At 43.7% G+C, this 25,458-nt stretch overlaps 1 protein-coding gene across 4 annotated transcripts in view; it reads right to left on the bottom strand.

The window, feature by feature from the left end:
* DDX4 (DEAD-box helicase 4) overlaps positions 1-25,458 on the bottom strand; it is a 1,682,862-nt gene that overhangs the window by 1,380,878 nt on the left and 276,526 nt on the right. For all 4 annotated transcript variants that reach the window (XM_085631316.1, XM_085631317.1, XM_085631319.1 and 1 more), the window contains exon 5: positions 17,789-17,869. In XM_085631316.1, coding sequence (XP_085487442.1) covers positions 17,789-17,869 — 81 coding nt within the window. The remainder of the gene's footprint in view (positions 1-17,788; positions 17,870-25,458) is intronic.

Raw genomic sequence — 25,458 nt, 5'->3', positions numbered from 1 at the left:
ATACAGATTAAATTGTGTATTTTATTTTTTTTCTTTTTCTTTTCTTTTTCTCTTTCTCACTAAACTTTAACGATGGCTACGCCTATCACCAGCATTACGGTCAATCTACCTAAAGAATTTTTGTGCACTCCTGGTGATCCTCTTGTCCCATGGTTACAATGGAAAGAGTATTTTATTAACTATTTGTTCACCATTGACCATGCAAATAAACTTTCTGCGGACAGAAAAAAAGGGCTACTAATGCACAGTTTAGGACCAGAAGGCTTAAGGGTTTATAACAAGTTAAGTAAGGAAACCGTTGCTGGTGATGAAAATGTATTTAATCAAGCCATCAGACAATTGGACAATTATTTTTCGCCTAAAGTCTGCATTGGTGTTACAAGGTTTAAATTCTTCAAAAGAAAACAACTTAAAGATGAATCTTTTGAGGATTTTGTAACTGCTCTTCAGAAGTTAGCCATTGACTGCAGATTTGGCGTTATTGAGGAAGAATTAATTAGAGACCAAGTTGTAATGCATGCATATGATTCTGCCATTCAAGACAGGTTATGGGTTAATGGAGATAATGCACTCAAGGATGTATTAGCTATCGCCAGGAAGGGAGAATTGTCAGGGAGATGCTCTAAGGCACTAAAGAAAGAAAATTCTGATGATACTCAGCACGACACTGTAGCCAGGGTAGTTTCTAACAGAGCTAAAGGCAATACTCCAAAGTTCACAGTAAAGAACAAAATTGGTTCAGTTAAGAAAGACAAAGTATACAAATGTTATCGTTGTGATAGTAAGAACCATTTAGCCAATGATAAAAGCTGCCCTGCTATTAAACAGAGATGCTCCATCTGTAAAAAGATGGGTCATTTCAGCAAAGTATGTCATGCCACTAGTTTTAAAAATCAACAAGTCAAATGTATTGAGGAAGGGTATGTTTCTTCTAACAATGATGATGGTGATGATGATGATTCTTCCAAATTTTTCAGTAATGTAGTTCTCAATATCATTGACGCTAATGATTCTAGCAAGCCCATGTGTCACATCTCTTTAGGAGGTGTTAACATTGACATAGCTGCTGATTCAGGATCCCCTTTTACAATTGTAAATTAATCTGTTTGGTCAGATAAATTTGTCATGAAACTTGGTCCTGAATTAAATACTCCTGACATTACACCTTTAAGTTATAATGGTGAGCCTATAGATTTAGTAGGATACCGTGAATTAGTATTTAGATTCAAAAGCAGAAATGCGTTATGCAAGCTTTATGTATCAAAAAAAGGGTCTTCTGTTTTGGGTTGGAAGGACCAAAGAAAACTTGACATAATACTTGATCCTAATGGAATTGAACAAGTCCTTGTTGTAAATGAAGGGGAATCCTTGAAGGAAGTGCTTTATAGTAAATTCCCAGAAGTGTGTTCAGGCAAGTTAGGAAAAATTGAGGGTTTGAACATCTCATTCGTCTCATACCTGATGCGTGCCCTAAAATTCATAAATTACGCAATGTGCCTTTTTCAGTGAGAGATGAAGTACAGAAGGAACTCGAGTGTTTAATGAAAAAAGGAGTTAATGAAGCAGTTGAAGCTTCATTATGGATTTCTCCATTGGTTGCAGCCAGGAAATCCAATGGTAATCTCAGGTTCTGCATTGATTTGAGACATCTGAATGACAATATATTGGTTGATCAATTTCCTGTCCCTAAAATTAATGAAATGATCACCAAATGTAAAGGAATGACTGTTTTTTCAACAATTGACTTATCCCAAGCGTATCATCAGATTCCGTTGGCTGACTCTTGCAAACATTTAACATCTTTTATATCTCACATTGGATGTTTTCAATACACAAGAATGCCTTTTGGGCTCGCCTCGGCGGCGGCTGTTTTTCAGCGACTGATGTTTAAAATTTTTGGGCATTTGAACTATGTTCTTATTTTTCAAGACGATATTTTGATAATGGGCAAGGACAGCCAAGAGCACAAAGCAAGGCTATTACATGTCATGTCTCTGTTGAAAAAATTTGGGTTAACCATTGAACCTTCAAAATGTAATTTCGCCTCAAATGTAGTAACTTACTTGGGTCATGAAATCAGCGCCTCGGGTATTCGCCCAAAAACTAAATTAGTTTCTGCAATTTCTGATGCCCCCAGTCCAAAGAGCAAAGACGAAGTTAAATCCTTTTTGGGGTTAGTTGAGTTTTTCTCAAAATTTGTAAAAAATTTCTCATGCAGAACTTCTCATATTAGAGATCTTCTTAAATCAAATAGTACATTTTTTTGGAGTGACATTTGTCAAGAGGAGTTTAACGACGTAAAAAATGCTATAGTTTCTGCTCCTGCACTCCAAGGTTTTGATCCAAAGGCAAGAAATATAATCACCACAGATGCTAGTGGGACTGGGATCGGCGCAGTTTTTTCACAGATGGATAAATATGGTTCAGAACACATTGTGGCGTATGCTTCTAGGTCATTGTCTCCTGCAGAAACTCGCTATGCTGTAATCGAAAGGGAAGCTCTTGCGTGTGTTTGGGCTTTAGAGCATTTTCGTACTTTTATATGGGGTAGTGATGTTACCATCAAGTGCGACCACAAACCCTTGGTTAAAGTCTTAAAAAATGTAGGTATGATAAATGTGTCTTCTAGGCTAGCTCGCATCTCAATGAGACGTATAGATTTTTTGTACAAGGTGGAATACTTACCAGGGAAAAGAAATGCTGTAGCTGATTTTTTGTCAAGATTACCGGTCCAATTGGTTGAAAATAGAGATTAACTGATGGATAATGAGCAAGTGGCATTACTTTGGGATCATGGTAAGGAGGCATTAAATAAAAATGAATGGGAAGAGGCGTGTGCCAATGATGAATGTTTGAAGGAGGTTTCGAAATTAGTCATTGGTGGATGGCTGCGCAAGCCAGAAGCAAGCGATATCAAACCTTTCTGGGAAGTCAGGAATAATTTGTCTTGTGTTGATGGTATGTTAATGAGGGGCGATAAGATTGTTCCTCCTTCAGCCCTCAGAGAGAAGATTTTAACGTTAGGTCACGTAGGACATTTGGGAATTAATACGACAAAGTGTATTGTTAAGAACAAGTTCTGGTGGCCTGGTTTGGACATTTGTGTAAAGATTAATAAGAGATTGTAGTTTATGTTCCAATGCTGATAAATCCCTTAAAACTCTTAGACCACCATTGAGTGATTTTTATTGTCCTAGTGTACCTTGGGAAAGTACTGCAGTGGACATCATGGGTCCTATTGGTGATTCGAGTAAGTACATAATTTCCGTGATGGATGTTTTTTCTAAGTGGCCTGTCCTCAAGATAATCAAAAAAGTTGATACGGAATCTGTAATTGCATTCTTTGACGAAGTGTTTACTTCTGAAGGCACTCCAGTTAACATTATTAGTGATAATGGGGTACAGTTTACATCGGAAAGCATGACTAACTATTTAACGAAATGCGGTATCACTCATAGAACCACGTCCTTATACAACCCGAGTGGTAATGGTTTAGTCGAAAGGTATAACAGGGTTTTAAAAGGTGCCATACAACTAGCTTGCCAAAATAGTATCCCATGGGAAATTCAAATTTTCAAAACTTTATGGGCATACAGAGTTGCTGTTACCGAATCAACCAAGTTTCATCCGTTTGAGCTGATGAGGGGAAGAAAACCAAGGGGAAAATGGTGTCCTGGTTGGGTTAAAAACTCTGAGGATGTGATTTGGTCATCTAAGGAGGTAAAAAATAACTTGTCCACTAAACATGATGAATATAAAAGATTTTATGTTAACAAACATGGAACTAAACATGTCAACATTTCTATTGGATAGTGAGTTAGGATCAAGAAACCAGGTTTTACCAAGAAGGGGTTTAGCAAATTTTTTCCACCCCAACGCATCATTTCCTTAAAGAAAAATGCAATTGTTGTGGAGGATGGAAAGTGTTGGAATTTGAAGAGAGTTGCATTATGTAACCCTCCCAAACCTAGTTTGAATGCTCAACCCATTGTACTTGGTAAAAGTGTTAATGATCCTTCTCAACATGGTGATGTCAAGCTTGATAATGTCAAACATATGTCTTCAAAGAAGGAAAGTGTTTTGGTAAGGCCTAAAAGAACTACCAAACCACCTGTATCTTTACAAGATTATATATGTGACTAAGTTAATGTTTTGTGTAAGGGAGGAGATGTGTAGTGTCGCACGTTAGCTCTGCTTTGTTCACGTGTTTTGTGATTCGGTTTCACGAGGACAAAGCAGAGCGTGAATGCGCATAGGAGTTGTATATATTTAAATATGCATGCTCGAGGGCATTACCTCGAGCGTAAGATGTCCGTTATGGAAGTTGTTTATGTAGAAAGTAGATGTATCTGTTAGAGATGCCGTTATGCTGAGAGATTGAGCCAGACGATAGAAGACGTCCGGTTGAGCATATCAATAAATTACATTTCAATTCAACTTATTTAAGTGTATTTACTACACTTATCTTGCGAACAGACGCCTGCGTTCGGCCGATATATGTCTTGCCGCAGTTCCTAGGATTAAGGCAGCTAGGAGTGGAGGCCGCCTGTTTTCTTATAATGTCCCTAGGTTCTGGAATACGCTTCCACTTTATCTGCGTAGGGAATCCAACAATCCGACCTTTCGCAAATTGTTAAAAACATAGCTAGTATGGTTGTGGTGTCTATCATTTTGCCGCTGTCAGTGCTGGGATGCCCCTGGGTAGCTATGCGCTTTACAAATGCTTTTTTCATTTCATTTCATAACAGCTCGCGTGGTCCCTGGCCTCCTCTGCTCACGGCTGCAATCAACGCGCGCCTAGGGGGCAATCCACACAGGCCTTTTCAAATGGCGCATTGGATCCTCCCGCACAAACGGTAAAGGGACATGCGCTCCTCAGAGTCCAGAAATACACACTCCTAAAACCCCAGATGCAAAAAAACTTAATCGCACAGGCCGCAATAAAACAAATAAAGTTACAGTTTACCAGCAGTGTCGAAATAGTTGATCACTGTTAGAAATGGAATTTCTGGTTGGATAAGGCTTGCGCTAAAGCAGGCAAAAACCACCACTTTAGTCAGTGCAAGGGTGTTACACGCCAAACATAACCCCTTCTCACCCCCTTGGTAGCTTGGCACGAGCAGTCAGGCTTATTCCAGAGGCAATCTGTAAAGCATTTGCCCAAGACACATAGCAACCACATACTAGGCACACCACAAAAACAACTCTACACCAGGTTACACCAAAAACGGCCTTTGTATTATCATAAAACACATCAGAATAGTAATCACACAATATACACTGTGCCAACTGGCACTGGGCAATATTTACAGGGGATTATATACACATACAACCAGTAATTACTGAAAAACACTGTACTCGACAGCAACCTGCAACAAAGCATATTATGCACAGTATCACATTAGGAGTGGAATATATTCTGCGCCAACCTCAAGCCTATACATATTAGCCGATAAGGAGTAGTTTCTTTTCTGTAACTCCAGTTCTGTAGTAGGGGTATCTCTGTGATAGTCATAATCTAGTGAATAGTCCCGCCCATGTGCGTGGACCCCGGAGCAATAAAAAATAATCTCTTAACGTGTCAAATCATGCAGACCTGCATCCACCTTTAAGAGAGAATTTAATTTAAAGACAGATAATGCAGCCTATACCCACAGGCTACACTGTCCAGTACTTCAACTAGAATTCCACCAACATCCACAAACAGCACTGCCTGTCCAGCTTTTCTCCACACAGAAAAAAACCCTGCCTCTACCAGCAAAAGCCTCTGGAATGATAGAGAGGAAGGAGTGGACAGACAAGCCCCATAGGCTGCAATTATGTGGCTGAGAACAGGATACTGTGACTTTAAGAAAACTTTCCAGATTTCCAGAACTTTCCCAGTATCCCAGAATGCACAGCAGGTCCCTTCTACTTTCAGTTCTTTTTGAAGGCGTAGCACGCCAGACCTGTAGCATTCCTCACATGAAGAATTCTCTCTCCACCGGGGAGAAGGGCGGGCGCTTATGACTATCACAGAGATACCCCTACTACAGAACTGGAGTTACAGAAAAGAAACTACTCCTTCTGTAGTAGGGGATCTCTGTGTATAGTCATAATCTAGTGAATAGAATGGCAAGCCCATCCCCATACAACAACGGCGGTGGAGAACACACAAGACAATACCACTGCTGTGCGAACAAATTTCGCAGCGAAGCCTGCCCAACCTGAGCATCTGCCCTGGCATCCGTGTACACATTGGTTGTAGGATGTGGCTTTTATTAGCCAGTCGTCCAAATATGGGAAGACGTGAATGTGCTGTCTTCTGAGGTGTGCCGCCACTACCGCTAGGCACTTGGTGAATACCCTTGGTGCTGTTGTGACCCCGAATGGGAGCACCTTTAACTGGTAGTGTTGTCCGTCCACTATCTGAGGTACTTTCTGTGAGCATGGTGTACCGGAATGTGAAAGTATGCGTCTTTCAAGTCCAGTGTGGTGAGAAAGTCGTTCTGGGAGAGGAGCGGAAGTACCTGCTGAAGTGTTACCATGTGAAAATGGTCCGAAAGGCATGAGATCTAAAATAGGTCGTAGAGTCTCATCTCTTTTTGGTATCAGAAAATACAGGGAGTAGACCCCTACATTTTGCTGATCGGGGTGGGGACCTGTCCTACTGCATGTTTTTGGAGGAGGGAGATTACCTCTTGTTTTAGTAACGTGGAATGTTCTTGTGACATTGGGCGTTGCCTGGGAGGAATATGGGGGGGGGGGGGGGGGGGGGGGTTTAGATGTGAGTTCTAGGCAGTACCCTGAACGAATAATTTGGGTCATCCATTTGTCTGATGTGATGGACTCCCAGACGTGAAGAAAATGTTTTAGTCTGCCCCCGACCGGAGTGGGATGGTCTGGAGGGAGCAGGGGAAAGTCATTGGGTAGGCGGTGTGGCAGAGCGGGCGGTATTTGTTTTGCCTCTGCCTTTATTGTTATTGCCTCTATGGCCGCCTACTTGATAACCCCTTGTGAAGGTGGACTGAGGAGGGGATTTGTAGGACATGGACGCGCTGAGGAGTAGCCTCTGCCCGTGCCCCAAAAGGAAGAGCGGTGAAAGGAGAGCCTAGGAGGGTGTGACTGTAGGGCTCCCATAGATTTCGCTGTATCTGTGTCTTTCTTCATCTTCGAGGGCTTCATCTACCTTTGGGCCAAATAAATGTTCTTGATCAAATGGATGGTATAATATGGAGGCTTGTACCTCAGGTTTAAAGCCTGAAACTCTCAGCCAAGCTTGGCGACGGAGGAGGACACAAGTGTTAATGGCCCTGGAGGCTGTGTCTGCTGCGTCTAAGGCACAGCGTATAGAGGCATTAGTTATGGTCTTACCCTCTTGAATTAGTTCATTGGCCCCATTTTTGTATTTTTCTGGGAGATGGTGCAGGATGGTTTTTAGTTCATCATAATGCGCTCTGTCGTATCTGCCCAATAGTGCTTGAGTTTTGGCGATACGCCATATATTGGCTGCCTGTGACGCAGTGAGTTTTCCTGACGCGTCCAGGAGCTTTGACTCTTTGTCAGGCGGCGGTGCTTCACCTGACGCCTGAGAATTTGATCTCTTCCTTGCAGTGGATTCCACTAGGGAATCCAGTGGTGCTGGCCCTTTGATGTAGGCAGGATCTGTGGGGGCAGCTTTATACTTTCTCGATGCGTGGGTTTAGGACCCTAGCCCTGACTGGGTCTTTAAAAACCTCTGGCGCATGTTTTATTACCCCTTTGAGCATAGGTAGTATAGCAGTAGACCTATGTGCCGAATCAAAGGTGTCTAGGAGGAAATCTTCCTCTACTGGGTCAGTGTGTAGCTCTACCCAGTGATAATGTGCCGCCCTCTGAAGTAGGTGGTGAAAACCTAATGAGTCTTCTGGTGGAGATGGCCTGGATGGATAAAGGTCATCTTGTGAGACATCTGGAATGTCTGGATTATTATAATCTTCCCATGGGTCTGGGGATCCTGTAGGGGTGGGGTCTTGTTGCACATCTGCTGGGTCGTAGTATGGGTCCCCCTGATCATCATGGTCTGGAGACGGGGTCGGAGAGCGATGAGGCAGGGGTGGAGAAGGTGGAGGGGGCGGAGGTGGAGAGGGTGGAGGAGGTGGAGGAGGTGGGAAAGGCACTCTGAAAGAGGAGGTAGCACAGTCCTTCCTTTTTAGAGGTGGAGGAGGAGCTGGTTTGTCCAAATGTCTCTTTTTAGAAGACAGTGCCAAATGTCCAGTTTTTGGATCCTTGGTAAGTGTATTTTGCAAAGTATCCGGTGTAAATAGTTCTTGCGACACTGGTTGTTCGGTCGGCGCCGACGTTTTCGGGGCCGATGGCTTTTTAGGCTCGTCTGTGCCATGCTTTTTTGGAACCTCCGATTTCTTGTTCGGTGCAGAGACAGGTTTCGGCACGGGAGTGTCGGTGGCGAGGGCCTTATGATGTTTGGTCGGCACCGAGAGGCTGGGTTTCGACACAGAGGGCTTTGGTGCGGAGCTCGGTGTCGAGGTAGAAGACTATCTCTTCTTCAGTGCCGAAGGGTGTTTTTCGGCACTGCTGGCAGGCTGGCTCGAGCCTGAGCCGCCGGAAGGCTTATTAGGCTTCTGCACCGGGCCCGAAGGGGGGGTGTTGGAAGCAGTGTCTTTGGTCTTGCCTAGGCACGGAGGCAAAGGCATGACCGAAGCCTTTTTGGGTGTCAGCACGGGTGCGGGAGGGGGTATTTTACTCCCGACCCTCTGCGCCGGGGTGATGTCCTCCACATCAGAGTCATCGGCTTCGGAAGCACTGACTAGGTCCTCTTCGGTGTGCTGCTGTCCCGGAGCTTCGACGTCGTCCCCGAAGATGTCGAATGGAGCAGAAGTTGAGGAGTGCGCCATTTTCCGTCTGGCCCGTCCATATCAAATAGTCTTTTTGGATCTAAAAGACTTGCAGGCGGGACAGCCTCGAGCCTCGTGTTCAGGGGAGAGGCAGAGGTTGCACACCTCATGAAGATCGGTGTGGGGGAATTTGGACCCACATCGAGGGCACTTCTTGAATGGAGTCCTTTCCATCAGCCGTGACTGGAGCGTGGATAGGCCCGAAGGCTGCCGTCGATGACTAGAATCAAAGGTGTGTCGAAGAAGAAGGTGATTGAGGAGATCAGGATCTGAACAATACCGCGAAGAGCGAGGATTCCGCTTCGATCGTCGAACTGGAATGTTCGGAACCGGAGCGCAAAGTATTACATCCGAGCCCGATGGCGGAAAAAAACTGAGGATGGAGCCGAAGCCCATGCGCAATACGAACCAAAGGAGGAGTCACCGACCTCGTGACTTCCAAAGACTTTCCAAGAGGAAAAATAAACTGCAAACATCCAGGCCCAACACCACATGGCGATCTATGCAAAAGTGTGTTATCTGCAGCTCATATGCCTCGAACATAGGCAAATGTGTGGTGACTCTTGAACACGAAACTGGACGGGACGAAGAACTTGAAATAATGCAGCAAGAAATCCTTCAGCTCAAGGAGCAGCATATTGAGCTACAGGGCAATGTGGAAGATTTGGAAAACCGCTCCCGTCGCAACCAATCAGGTGTGAAATCAGGCGCAACGGGAGAGGACATTAGGGAGCTTGTTTCGGCCCTCTTTAGCCAGGTGGTGGGCGATGACCACACGGCCGAGATCCAGATTGATAGGGCCCAACGGGTAGAGCTGCCGAGCAGTGGCAAGGCTCCGCCACTGGACATCTTGGTATTTAAGCACGGCTTCCAGCTGAAGAAACGGATTATTAAGGCTGCGAGAGATGCACACCCCTTGCAATTCCGCGGTCACTCTCCAACATTCTTCCAAGATCCGTCAGCAACCAACCTGTTCAAACGACAGGAATTTTGACCGATTATGCTTCACCCGCAAGAGAAAGGAATTGCATATTCCTAGGGACATCCTTTTACGATCATATTCAGCTATGAGGGCAAGCTGTGACAGATTCACTCACTTCAAGAGGCCAGAGAAGTCCTGGGAATTGCGAAGCCTATGTCCCCCTAGAGGGGTCACGACTCATACAGCCCTGCTGGCAGAAAGTGGGGATGTCCTCCTCCTCCCACAAGCCGGACACAGCAACTATTGTGAAAGAAAGAGAAGCAGTTATTTCATTGCTTACCACTAGCCCAGTCCATTTGTCTCCCAGTTGAACGCACAGAAACAGCATGAGGAGCACAACCTTGAGGCGGCATCGGAGACCGCACTCACCTCCCTTTGAAGGACTGCCTTGGGCCCTTGCCCTCCTATTCAGTTCTATTTAGACAAACTTTTGTCTTCAGGGAATATCGCTTTTGTTCCATCCTGTTAGATGGAAGAGTTTATACTGTTCATTTGCTTGGGTTTTTTTGTTGTTGTGTAACCTGCACCGGTCATAGGGAGGTCAGGAATACGAAGGCACTGCTTCACACCCTCAGGCCCACCCCCCTTCGTCCACCCTATTTTGAGTACGCCCCCCTACTTCATTTAACATCGGTTAAACCCTATGGGTAAGGATCTCAAGGTTTTAAGTCTCAAGGTACGGGGCCTCAATCACCCGGTAAAAGACTCTGCCATCCTTTCCATGCTGGTGAACGCTGAAGGCGATATCTACATGTTTCAGGAAACCCACCTATTATCTAGAGACAGCCCACATACGTACACAACGATTCCCACACCAATATTGGTCCTCGAGTACCGCAAAGAAAAATGGAGTAGCTATCCTGTTTGGCACAAAACTCGAGGGGACGGTCCTCTCCACTCTATATGAGGAGAGGGGGAGGATTCTTGCACTTAGAATCCAATGGGGCTCCACTCTTTTCACCTTAATCAACATCTACACACCAAACACACATCAAGAACCCTTCATTGTTAGGACCCTCTCAGAGGGGCTAGCATCGCCTGATGCAGCGATTCCAGTGGGGGTGACTTCAACTTAGTGATGGATAATGTCAAGGATCGCTCTTGCCAGATACTTGCACAGACAGGGGCACTCTCTCCAGAAGATAAACGATGGTTCGAAGATAATGGGCTGCATTATGTCTGGTGCCAACGCCACCCGGAGACACGAGACTACACAAACTACTCAGCTGCACACAAATCGTACGTGCTCCTCGACCACTTCCTATTCTCCAAGCTAAGTTTATGCCTAGGGGGCGGGAGGCAACTATAGAGCTACAATCCCTGTAGGATCATGCACTGATCACAGTCATCATTCAACCAGATGAGGCCAGACAAAAACATACGAGGTGGCACCTCCAGGAGGGTCTGCTGCAGTCACCAAGCACGGTGAAGGAAATACGAGTAAAAAGACAATAGAAGGCCCGGGAAACTCGGCAGATCATAGAACAAGAGGAGAGAGAGCTGGAAGTGATACATAAGTGCACCGAGGGATTGGAGGGAACTGGAGAAGAAACGGCTCCCCCTAAAGCATCTAGACCTGGATAGGGCAGAATACGCTCTACTCTGCCTTAGACACAAGTTTTACCTGAGCAGCGACAAATGCGGAAGGTTGCTTGCTCAGAGGCTTTGAGCTAAATCTCTGGCGAAAGCTAGACCATTGATTAAGAAGCCCTAGGGTAAGGAAGTGCACTCAGACTCTCAGATAGTGGAAACATTTAGACAGTTCTACCAGTCTTTATACACCAAGGAGGTTACAGGGCAGCAAGACTCCTGCGCATACCTGCAGGCAAGCCAACTCCCACGTCTCCCCGGGCCTCTGGCTAGCCAACTTGACAAGCCCATAAGTCTGGAGGAAGTTATCCCGGCCATTGCTAGGCTGAAATTGAACAAAGCTCCTGACCCAGATGGGTATCCCGCTCTGTTCTATAAAACCTTCTGCGTGGTGTTGGTGCCTTTGCAGACCCGACTATTCAACTCCTTTTTGGAGAACGGTGCAGTCTCTGACTCCATGGAAGAAGCGACAATCTCGTAATCTTAAAACCTCACAAAGTTTCCAGTTTGAGTTGTTCCTACCACCCAATATCACTGCTTAATTTGGACCCAAAACTCTTCGCTGGAATATTGGGGGCCGGTCTGAACCCGTTGATGGCAGGCCTGATCGACCCCCCCCCCCCCAACCAACCAGGCAGGCTTTATAGCCACTTGCCAGAGGGGAGATAACACGAAGCGTCTCCTACACCTTATAATTAGTGTACATAGATCCCGTAAGGAAGCCCTATTTCTGTCAATAGACACGGAGAAAGCGTTCGACAGAGTACGGTGGAGCCACCCGTTTGACACACTCGCTTGCTTTGGCTTCGGCGAATGCCTTCTAAAATGGACCCGATGTATCTATCAGGCCCCTCGGGCATTTGTCAGAGTGAAGGGGGTGTCTTCGGAACCTTTCCGATAACAAGGGGCACGAGGAAGGGATGACTGCTTTCGCACCTCCTCTTCACTCTATACATGGAGCCCCTTGCCCAACAGATCCGAGACCACCTGCAAATACAGGGGCTACTGTTTGCAGGTGATATCCATAAGATAACCCTGCATGCAGACGTCATCACTATCGTTCTCAGAACCACTCACCTCTCTGGCCACCCTCATGACGGAGTTAGAGGCCTTCGGGGAAATCTCGGGAAAGTAAACCTAAGTATGTCACAGGTTCTAAACCTTTCCTCCCCCCATGCACACAAAGATCTTAAGAAAGATTCCCTCTGCAGTGTTAAAAGCAATCGATAAACTTAACTGGGCATCCTTCTGGCTCCAAAGCTCTCGAAAACACTGGGGCGGATTTACTCGGCTCTGGTGGAACAAATCAATTGTGTGTCTTTTACTTTCTCGCCCTAAGTGCGCCAGGTATGCCCAGGCGTGGGTTCTGGGCTCACTGTGCCACTGGAATCAAGCTATCCTGGCTGAAAAGGTATGAAACCCCGAAACCGGTCCTAGGATGCTCGTTTCTGGTCCATGGAGGACCTGGCTTGGCAGTTCGGGCTGGACTGTTCCCATGAGGCACAGGGTCAAGCCTGATTTGAATATGGCCGGGTCTAAACTGGGGTGGCATGGCGAGCAAAAGAATGATGGATTTAACCCAGATCTCTTGACTGGGGGTGAATGTTTAGATTTGTTCTGCATTCCGTCCATCAATTGAGTGTCTTTTGCTGGTGGAACAAATGGCGCGGTCCCTGGACATGTGGGCGACCCTAAAGCTGGCCTGGTTTGGGCATACAGCAGCACCGCGGATTCTATACATCTTCCACACTCTACCTTTGGTTCCCCCTCTGAAAGCTATGCGCACTATACAATTAGCCATCAACAAATTTGTCTGGGGAGGGAAGGCGGCACGATTACCCATATCCCAACTGACGCAGTCTGAGCAAGACTGATGAGTGGGCCTTCCATGGGTGCATAGATCTCTTCAAGCCTCCCACCTCCGGTAAATGGTGGAGTGGAATCGTCTGCTCTCAGAAAAGCACTGGACCTTTATAGATCAGGCAGTAGCTGGAGCAAATATATAGAGGTAGGCTTGTCTTCCGCATAGACTACGTTCGTCCCCAGTTACTGCGGCGACACTAAAAGTATGGGATGCCGTGACGATAAAAAGAGGCCCGACGACATTCCCCTCCCAGATGTCTCGGATAGTGGACAATCCAGGCTTCCCACCAATTTGCAAAACTGAGGTCTTTTAGAGACGGAGAGAAGGTGTAAAACGGTGGGTTCGCTGTTTGATGTAGATGGCATACTTCCATATTAACAACTGCGATTGGATTATGATCTGCCCAAATCCGATGAGTTCCATTACCTGCAACTTAGACACTGGGTCACTTCCCCAACTTACCTAGCGCAGGCCTCTCGTCTGCTCACTCCTTTCGAGAAATGGCTAATGTGTAAAAAAGAAGCACCTGATCTCAGAACTATCCAGTATGCTTGCCACTGGGCAGAAAGGGGGGCGTACAAAGGGTCAACTACTCAGAGGAGGAGCTGGGAAGGGCCCTTTTGGACAAAGAATGGGAGATCATCAACTACAGGGCGCACCACACAGCCCCATAACACCACTGGGGCCGAATCAGCATTCAAAGTTACATTCTATTGTTATCTCACACCGGCCCACATTCATAGCTGGGACAAAAATGAGACTGAGAAATGTTGGAGGGGATGTGGCCTTTCTGGCTCTTTGGTGCACTTAATCTGGCACTGCCCAAAGCTGGAGTGCTGATCGATCTCGACAAAGCCTTTGATACAGAGATCCCACGCTTCCCAGCATACACACTACTGGGTCTAACAAACGTGCTGACATTTCCCTTTCGCTCACTGAGGGGTAGGCAGTTGTCACTGGCTTTGCTAGCAGCATGACTAGCAATCCTTGCGCAATGTAGCTCCACAAATGTCCTGGACCAAACGGCCTGGCTACATAGACTATGGCTGATTCTCGCCACGGAACGCCTCTCACTAGTTCACGATTATAAGGGCGAGACCTATGCAGAACTATGGGCCCCTTTCACTTAGCTACTGTCAAAAGAGCTCAGGTAACTTGCCCCAAATAGCTCCAAATATTGCATCTGATCCCTGAGGCAAAAGAGGCAACGGCATCCCGCATGTACTGGGGTAGATCCTAAAAGAAGTCGGATAGTTCTCCATTAACGGTATAACTGCGAGTTTATCCACAACCGTTGCAGGATCCCTTTTTCTTTTCCTTTTAGGGGTGGGAGGGAGGGTTTTTTCTCTTCTTTTCCTTCATTCATGTGTTGCCACTAGTTTAGATAGGTTTTTTCACACAATCCAGACACCACTGCCAGCCCCCAGGTTGTAGGCATTGACGCTGTGTAAATTGGACACATTCTTAGACCCCACGTTGCCAGCCAATGTGGTTGTAGGCACACAGCTGTGTACTGCTTCAGGATTCTCTCAAAACGCATAACAAATTGGTTCCATTAAGTAAACATTGGAAGTTCCACTTAAATTCAATACAGCAAGTTCACTCAAAATTCCATGTTGCCAGTTACGCTGCAATGTAACTATGCCAGTTCATTCCCCTCTGGCATGACAAGCCAAACGAACAGCTGGCCTGAGAAAATGCCCTGGACTGCAGTCTATTTGTTGAAATACACACCGGTGGGGCTGTGTACAGGGAGTATTACTTCTAAAAAAAGTGAAGCCTGTCAGATCCTCATTTCTTCCAGGTTTCTTCCGTATTTCTCAGATCTCCATAACCTAATTTCTAGTTCCTCATGTGTGGTTTCTTCTCGTAAATTGAAGCCAGTGTTGCAAACGAAGTACAATAGCCATAGGGTAGGTTATAAGAAGGTTTATTAGATCATAGTTACAAGTAAGTACGATGATAGCTAAGCCAACGTTTAACCTCACCAGAAGCAGCCTCCTTGCTCTTCAGACCACGCACTACAACTGACACTCAACCTCACCAGACATTCAAGCATTTCATTACATCACCAAGCACTCCAGCATTCTACTACACCACATTCATACTGGCTGAGCAGCAATGACTTTAATAGAAAGTAAGACATATCAATGGCCTTTTCCTAAGAGAATCCCATTTTCACTGTTGAGAGTTATGATATTTTGAAAATATTCAAACTGACCACTCATTTTGCAGAGTTTTACTGTGAGAAACCTGTAGTAAATAGGGAGTGGCTGAGGAGCAGGTTCCGAGTAAGGACAACCCCCACCCTTGCTGAGGATGATATATCTGATAGTGTCTAAGGTCTAAGTTTCCAAGTACACCTGATGTTCTTAACATTCTGTGTAGACTGTTGCATGTTGACACACAGGACAATAAATGAACACATAACCCAACAAGAAGACTGAACTCAAAAAGAGCCAGACTACGAACATGCGTGGAGCGGAAACTTAAAAACAGGCCAAGAACAGTGAACGTTTCTAAAAAAAAAAAAAAAAAAATTATTAGTCAGATGTACCCATAGATACTCAAACGAGCACTGGGAAGGACTCTTTTTATAAACCACAACAGTTGATCAGAAGTAACTGGCTTTAAAATGATTTTTGTTAAGATTATTTCCTGGAACTTGGAAGTGACAAAACAAACTTCCACTCACTGTCAGTTGGTACCTGAAAAGAGACCCTTGGAATGCAACTGCTACTCTAACTACTCTTTTGCAGTGACAGATTAACTTTCTGCGATCTTGCTCCTATTTTAATCATGAATTACTTTTTAATTTTACTATATTAGTTTGGAAGTTTGTAATAAGTGATTTATTGATGCAAGCGTTCCGTTGAGGATGCTGATGCATAAAGTACCTTCTCAGAAGTCCTTAATCAAGCCCTCGCGACTAAGTTGCACAGGGTAGTATTTGAATAGGTTTGCGGACTAGTTTTGAATTGTGGAGGAATAAACTGCTCCAACAGGTAATTCGGCTTCCTACAGCTGAATTAATAGGTGATCGAATCAGTATATACATACCGGATTTAAATTCATCAGTCGAATTTGCTTCAGCATACAATAATTTTGCTTGCATAAATTCTGGTTCATTACAATGTATTTAAAATAAAACATTACATCCACTTGATTTGACTGAAGCCCAGTATGCAGAAGAGTGAGGGAAACAAGACAGGAGACCGCAAGAGAAACTGCACAAGGTTCACTGTATCACAGAGGCCTGCAAAGCCGACCAGGCAGAACCACAAAACCTGACATAATATATAGCAAATATAGTCAGCCAAACAGTGCCCAGTTCACGTAGCTCCCCTCAATTGAGCACCGACAAACTGGACCATGATCTCTGTTGTCTGTGGATCCTGCAATCACAGCAGTCCTCCGGTTTTAGTACAGATGGCACAGTACATCTCAACCATCAATTTGCTTCAAGAAATAACATGAGAGAAGCAGCACAACAACCACAGTCCAGCTATCAACCAAGACCAGACCAAGGGACTGTCCTCTCCTTCCATTGTTTTCAAGAGGCAATCACTGAAGGAGCAGGTGACACCTCTGCTTTATAATCATTGATTGGAACGAAACATATTGCAAATCTTTGTAATTGTTGAAATGAAGATCACATATGAGTTGGCTTTTTATCTAACGTATCATGAAGGTAATGTAGAGAAGGAATTCCTTACATTTATCAAGCACTAAATTATGGGTTAGTAACAAGGGATACCATTGGTCTGAATGTGCCAAAAAAGACTCACTAGAGTTAGGTGAGGTATGGATTTGGATATAGCGGAGTTGAGGAAACAACATAGGTTTGCAGCTGATGAATGAGTAAAAGTATCGGACAAGAGAGAAGACTGTTGAAGATAAACATAGCAGAGGGTGAGAGAGAAAGTTGAATTGTAAGTGGAGGAGTTATAAGGTTAGGTAGAACAATGTAACTGAGGTAAGAGTGGGAATAGGAGAGGGGAAAAGTGTGGACTCCGCGCGGAACAGTGACATAAATGAGGATAGTAAAAATACCATGGTTAAGTGTAGGGTGAAAGTATACTAAGGGGTGTGCATCCATTACAGTGTGACTCCATCACAGTGCGTGGATGCCTCATCGTCAATACTCCCACTGGAAGAGCTCTTTGGATGGGCTACTAAACCTTAAAGAAAATAGCACAAGAAATATGAGAGAATACCCCAAGGGTTGATATAGCAATTTCATTTCAGCAAAGTCATAGCAACTATGCCAGAAGGAGTTGATCCAAAGTCCCAGTTTGTGTATTTTCTTCTGTTAATCACATGAGCTCAGACAGACAGCCAATGTGGTCCCTAGGCAAAACCTAGAAACAAGCGTCTCTCCGCGGGCTATGGGCAAGCAAAATAAAATCAACATCTCAAATCATTTTTTCCAATTTGAGAATCGTTTAAAAGCAAGGAACAAGAAAAAAAATCTCTCACCTCTCTTGAATCCAAAGCCTCTGTCGGCACCAAAGCCTCTTCGACTAGGTGCATCACTTTTGGGAAACTCATCCTCTCCGCCTATACAGGTAAAAAAGTTACATTTCTATTTTGAAGCCACAGGTCACTTTTACAAAATTATATAGAATTAGGTATCTAGGTAGTGATATAATGTATGTATTTACATTTAATATCCTTAGGATTGACGATAATCTTCATCTCTAAAACACACTTCAGTTAAATCCGGTCTAAACAGCATTATTTTAACCATTTGCCTTCTAAAGAGAAGATATATGGATGAAGCATTGCGGATATGTATTCCAAGGAGGCAACTCATTATCAGACTGGGATAGAGACAGCAGATCTCTTTACATCATATTCAATCACTAGCAAATGCGATTTGAGCAAACCGGTCCAAGGAAAGGGGGGTGCGGGGGGGGAGGGGGAAGCTGTGTTATAGATGAGCTCAAGGGTAAGCTCGTGTATGGAACGTGCTTGTGTTGTGCAAGAAACATTGCAGTAGGGAACATTAGGGCAGTATTTCGGGGATGAGCTGCTGTGGTAGAGGCCATCCTGAGAGGGGCTCCCTTTTGTACGTTGTGGGTGTGAGGGGTTCAGAGATGTGAATAAACCTTGGAAACTGAGCACAGTGTTCTGTGGTGATTGAACACAAGAATATTGGCGACGAGATCTCAGAAGCCGTAGAGGACCCACTGACTCGTAAGATTACTACTTGTGCTTAAGATAGTTCACATTATTAGCGCCTTGCTGCTAGTGGCTGTAGAAGCTTATACTGTGGTATATCTCCTTGCGAAGCCGCAACAGTGTTACTTGCCAGCCAGCCTCACAGCAGCTTTTTTAGCCTAAGAGACCATTACTTCTTTTTACCACGAGCCTCTCCCTGCACGCTTATGGACTCCATACGTCACAGGCCATGCCAGTGTTGGGAACCTACGTTGCTGTGGTGTCACTGCCTGCGCCGACTCAGAGACCGACTTTCGACACACCCAACGTATTCCGTGAGCACATCCACTCACGCATCATGGCTGTTTTGGGTCAGGCCTCTTGGTATACCTGCAACATTGCCTCACATCCTGCGCTTTCTGTGAGCACATCTGTTCATGTGCTGCGGTCTTTAAAGATTATACCATTTTGCCAGTGTTACCTCTCATTACAACAGCTTTATGCACATTCTTACTGTGATGTGCACACCACGCTGTCAGCCGTTTATTTGCGGCTATTTGCGTTTTTGCTCGCTTGCTTCGTTCAAGAACGTGGACAGGCACAAACCTTATTCAGGCTAGCATGTTTCCTGGAATACCACCCTCAGTGACACGCACACCTCCGAAACTGCTGGCAAGTCCCTGCAGCTTATTGCTTTCTGGTACAATTACTGTGGGCTATCTGGGTTAGTGGTTTGGGTGGCAATTTCATCAGTTAGTATGGCCACTATGAACTTATCTTCACCGCAAGCTTTTGTGCTAAGAGAGAATGAGGTCAACAATCTAAAGTGGGAGGAGTGGAAGGATTATTTCAATAATTATATTGAAATGGAGTATACGGTTGCACTCAGTTGTGAAGAGAAAATAAGGTAGTCAATCCTGGTAGAAAAACTTAGGTGCTAGTGAGACCACCTCCTAACCCAAGAGGTGTGAGCGAAATAATGTTAGAACAGCGCCTTCTGGAAAAGACGACCTCACATTAGCACTCAAATGGCGGGGCTCCGCTTAAGGAAGAGGTACAAACTTTGTATTGTTGCTTATAGTAGCTTTAATTCATCTGTCGTGACGTATGATAAGTCTCATACTCAAAAGAGAATTTCCATGTTGGTTAACAACGCTGTTAGATATTTAACAGTTTTGTGAATAGTCTTTTCAGATATCCCAGATGCATTTCGGGACTCGCCCTTCGTCAGGGGGGTGCGTTTCTACAAGAGAAAATAAGGAAATTGGCATAGGTCCAGGACAAAAGAGAAATATGTTAAGTTTAGTGAAGTGAATGAGCCGGAGTGTCGAGTTACAAGGGTGGATTTGAAAATGTAAATGGTTGCTTTGTGGGTGTTAGTCAACCGAGAAGTGGACCGTAGGCTAACGGAAAGAAGCTAGTGAAAAAAAGTGAAAAACAGTACCCATTGTGATAACATCGAAAAAGTAAAATATGAATGACAGTCAAAATGACGAGCTATTAGAACAAGAAATTTAAAAGGTGAGCCATGTAACACAGTGATGAACTCCCAATACACAGCCGTAAACAAAAGTATGAGAATATCCGAGTGCAAGGTGAAAAGTCGAGAGAGAAAAGAGCATGCGAGTGAGCCAATGGTAAAATACCTGAAAAAACCGCCGAAGCTTCTAGGATGAAGTCTCATCAAAATGTGATAAAGATCCGAATGGAAACAGCGGAAAAGATATCCCGTTAACCCGGAAGTGGTACCAACGTAGCATACGTGAGATGTCATGTGATTAATGGAAGGTAAAGAAAGACATAGTATGTGTACGGTAGTCATAGTAGCTTCGGGTAAATGCTTGTATAAGTGATGATGCAGAAAAAAGTGAATGTGAAGCAAGTAAGAGTCGTTCAAGAATTAACAGAAAACCATGAAGTATAGGATAAAAAGACTTAAAGAATACATTGGTAAATGCAGCCTGAAGGAATCATGAATATAGCGGTGCACAGTCATAAATGGTCACAAAGAGTGGATACAATAAAGCACATATGCATAATGAAACATGAAGGAAAATAAACAATTATGTATATAGAAAGGATCCAGAAGAAAAATAAGTGTCATAAGTCTGATTTCAAAAACCATAACCCAGTAGATCCCTTTACAGATAGCAACTGTATTCAACACGTTCGTTCATTCCGGAGGGATGAACTGAATTAAGTTTGTTAATCCAAAACATTTCACGTGGTAATAGAAAAGCTTTATTATCTCTTCCTCGTAGTAATGGAACTTGTTCCAAAATGAGAAATCTCAATTGGCTGCAATTATGTCTGTTCTCAAGGAAATGTTTCGCAACAGTTGACTTGGTGTTGAGGGTTCGTATGTTGCTTTTGTGTTCAATGAGTCGAGTTTTCATCTTTCTTTCGGTTTTGCCTACGTACGGGAGTCCACATGGACATTTGAGAAGGTAAATTATGTTGCTGGAATCGCAAGTCGCCGTGACTGAGATTGATTGGGATTCCTTTAGAGGGGTGCATGACACTGGTTCCCTTAATGATGTTGTTACAGCCACCACAATTGTGACATGGGATAGTTCCTTTATATGTCTTGTTGGATTCGGAGGAGGTCTTGTTCAAGAGTTGTTGTAAGTTGGGTGTTCTCTGATAAGCAAAGATGGGCAATTGGTTAAAAATGCCTTTGAAATCTGTTTCGGACTGTAATAATGGCCAATATTTTCGGATCGTGTTTTTAATTCTGTGACTTTGTTTCGAGAACTTGGACACAAATACCAATCTTTCATTGGAAGTCTTGTGGATTGATTTTTGTAAGAGATCAGCTCTGTCTTAGATTTCAGCTCGATTTATGGCGTCCTGAAGAATTGGAGCAGGGTATGCTCTCTTTCTGAATTTGTCAATGAGAATATCGCTTTGTTTCTGGAAGATCTCTTCAGTAGACGAGATCCGTTTGATTCTCAAAAGTTGTGAGTAGGGAAGGTGTTTTTTCAGGGATTTTTGATGGAAACTAGAAAAATGTAAAGGATTATTGCAGTCAGTGGTTTTGGTGAATACTGAGGTAATGATCTCGTTGTTTTGTACTGTAATGTCTACATCCAAGAATGTGATATGCTTCTGATCAATTTCATGGGTAAATTGGATACGGTCGTTGATGGTATTGAGGTGGGTAATCTCTGTCAATAGTTCCATTTGAGTACCTTTACAAATAAGGAAGATATCGTCAATATACCTGTGGAACATTAGTAAATGCTTTGACCATGTTTCCCGTGACAAGATGTGATCTAGCTCAAAGCGATGCATGAAAAGGTTGGCATAGGCAGGTGCGGCACAATTGCCCATTGAAGTACCGGACAATTGCATATAGTAGTTGTCATTCCAAATAAAATAACTGTGGTATAACGAAAAGTGCATGAGTTCAAGTCAAAAAACTTTCAATTCTTCATCCATGTTGTCCTTGACGAGAAATGATTCAATCGCTTGTTATGTTATGTTAATTTATTTCTTCTATAGCGCTCGGCTACTCCAAGGAGCATCCCGGCGCTTTGATGAAGAATATCGGCAGACAAAACGAGACATAACAACTAAAAAAGCAGACAGAAGAGAAGGATCAAGTTTAGTTAATGAAAAAAATGTATTTAGTAAAAAGCCACGTTTTAAGCTCTTTTCTAAAAGCAAGGAGACTGGGAGCCTGTCTAAGAGAAAGTGGTAGTTCATTCCACTCCTTCGGCACAAGGTAGCGGAACGATCGACCTCCCATCCTTGCACGCCTGATAACCGGGACTGTCATTTTGGATTGAAAAGATGATCTCAAAGACCTGTTAGGTACATATCGGGAGAGACGTTTCCTTAAGTACTTAGGGCCAGATCCTTGTAAAGCTTTGAAGGCAAAAGTCAGGCACTTAAAAAGAATTTTTAGCGATCGGTAGCCAGTGTAAAGAATTCAGTAAAGCCGTGGCACCTGCTCTTCTCGGGAGCCCGTAAATAGCACGGGCAGCCGAGTTCTGTACCACTTGCAAACGGGTCAAAAGATATTTTGGTAGACCCAAGAGAAGGGCGTTTGCGTAGTCCAGTCGAGATCCGATCAAGGCCTGAACAATAATCTTCCTATGCTGGAAAGATACTAGAGGAAGAAACTTCCTCAGCATCCGTAAAATGCCAAAGCATTTACCTGAGAGGCACAAAACATGTGGCCCAAAGGACAATTCACTGTCCACAATAACTCCCAAATTTGGTACCAATCTACTCCTGGAACAACCAGCTAAATCCAGTAACTTGACCCGCAATGAACGTAACATCATCAAAACGTTGGCAGCAGATAAAGACATCACTTTCAGCAAGGCTGATAAAGGAGGAGCTCTTGTCATTTTAGATACTGCTTTTTACACAGAAAATGTTGAAGCACATGTTAACGATCAAGACACATACTTAAAATTGCCAACAGACCCCACTCAAGAATTTTCTTCTGTCTTACTTCAGATTGTCAACAAAGCACTTGAACAGGGCACCATTAATGACAGAAACAAACGTTTTCTCATTACAGACCATCCTAAGGTACCATACCTATACAGGATACCCAAAATTCATAAAAATCTGGAGAAACCCCCATTCAGACCAATAGTGAGTACCAGAAACTCAATTCATGAACCTATCGGAAAATATGTTGACAAACACCTACAACCTATAGTTCAAGCCATGTCTACATACCTCAAAGATACCACAGACTTCCTTATCAAACTCAGTCAAATTAAAGTGGCACACCAGGATCAAATTCTTTTGTGTACTAAAGACGTTAAATCCCTGTACACCTCCATCCCACATGACCTGGGCATACAAGCGATTGAATCATTTCTCGTCAAGGACAACATGGATGAAGATTTGAAAGTTTTTTTACTTGAACTCATGCACTTTGTTATACCACAGTTATTTTATTTGGAATGACAACTACTATATGCAATTGTCTGGTACTTCTATGGGCAATTGTGCCGCACCTGCCTATGCCAACCTTTTCATGCATCGCTTTGAGACATCTTGTCACGGGAAACATGGTCAAAGCATTTACTAATGTTCCACAGGTATATTGACGACATCTTCCTTATTTGGAAAGGTACTCAAATGGAACTATTGACAGAGATTGCCCACCTCAATACCATCAACGACCGTATCCAATTTACCCATGAAATTGATCAGAAGCATATCACATTCTTGGATGTAGACATTACAGTACAAAACAACGAGATCATTACCTCAGTATTCACCAAAACCACTGACCGCAATAATCTTTTACATTTCTCAAGTTTCCATCAAAAATCCCTGAAAAAACACCTTCCCTACTCACAACTTTTGAGAATCAAACGGATCTCGTCTACTGAAGAGATCTTCCAGAAACAAAGCGATATTCTCATTGACAAATTCAGAAAGAGAGCATACCCTGCTCCAATTCTTCAGGACGCCATAAATCAAGCTGAAAGCAAAGACAGAGCTGATCTCTTACAAAAATCAATCCACAAGACTTCCAATGAAAGATTGGTATTTGTGTCCAAGTTCTCGAAACAAAGTCACAGAATTAAAAACACGATCCGAAAATATTGGCCATTATTACAGTCCGAAACAGATTTCAAAGGCATTTTTAACCAATTGCCCATCTTTGCTTATCAGAGAACACCCAACTTACAACAACTCTTGAACAAGACCTCCTCCGAATCCAACAAGACATATAAAGGAACTATCCCATGTCACAATTGTGGTGGCTGTAACAACATCATTAACCTCTTCAATGCCTATGACGAGCTGGTCTCGTCATGGGCCGCGGTTGCGCTGTGCCCATGACGAGACCAGCTCGTCATAAACCCCGCCCGCTAATGAAAGCGCCGGGACAGGGCGGGGAAAGGGGCGGGCACTGAAGGGGTTAAGGGAACCAGTGTCATGCACCCCTCTAAAGGAATCCCAATCAATCTCAAAGTCACGGCGACTTGCGATTCCAGCAACATAATTTACCTTCTCAAATGTCCATGTGGACTCCCGTACGTAGGCAAAACCGAAAGAAAGATGAAAACTCGACTCATTGAACACAAAAGCAACATACGAACCCTCAACACCAAGTCAACTGTTGCGAAACATTTCCTTGAGAACAGACATAATTGCAGCCAATTGAGATTTCTCATTTTGGAACAAGTTCCATTACTACGAGGAAGAGATAATAATGCTTTTCTATTACAACGTGAAATGTTTTGGATTAACAAACTTAATTCAGTTCATCCCTCCGGAATGAACGAACGTGTTGAATACAGTTGCTATCTGTAAAGGGATCTACTGGGTTATGGTTTTTGAAATCAGACTTATGACACTTATTTTTCTTCTGGATCCTTTCTATATACATAATTATTTATTTTCCTTCATGTTTCATTATGCATATGTGCTTTATTGTATCCACTCTTTTTGTGACCATTTATGACTGTGCACCGCTATATTCATGATTCCTTCAGGCTGCATTTATCGATGTATTCTTTAAGTCTTTTTATCCTATACTTCATGGTTTTCTGTTAATTCTTGAACGACTCTTACTTGCTTCACATTCACTTTTTTCTGCATCATCACTTCTACAAGCATTTACCCGAAGCTACTATGACTACCGTACACATACTATGTCTTTCTTTACTTTCCATTAATCACATGACATCTCACGTATGCTACGTTTTTTACCACTTCCGGGTTAACGGGATATCTTTTCCGCTGTTTCCATTCGGATCTTTATCACATTTTGATGAGACTTCATCCTAGAAGCTTCGGCGGTTTTTTCAGGTATTTTACCATTGGCTCACTCGTATGCTCTTTTCTCTCTCGACTTTTCACCTTGCACTCGGATATTCTCATACTTTTGTTTACGGCTGTGTATTGGGAGTTCATCACTGTGTTACATGGCTCACCTTTTAAATTTCTTGTTCTAATAGCTCGTCATTTTGACTGTCATTCATATTTTACTTTTTCGATGTTAT

The sequence above is a fragment of the Triturus cristatus genome, chromosome 2_1, assembly GCF_964204655.1.
Source record: "Triturus cristatus chromosome 2_1, aTriCri1.1, whole genome shotgun sequence".
Taxonomy (NCBI): Eukaryota; Metazoa; Chordata; class Amphibia; order Caudata; family Salamandridae; genus Triturus; species Triturus cristatus.
This window is presented reverse-complemented; position numbering and strand designations above follow the sequence as displayed.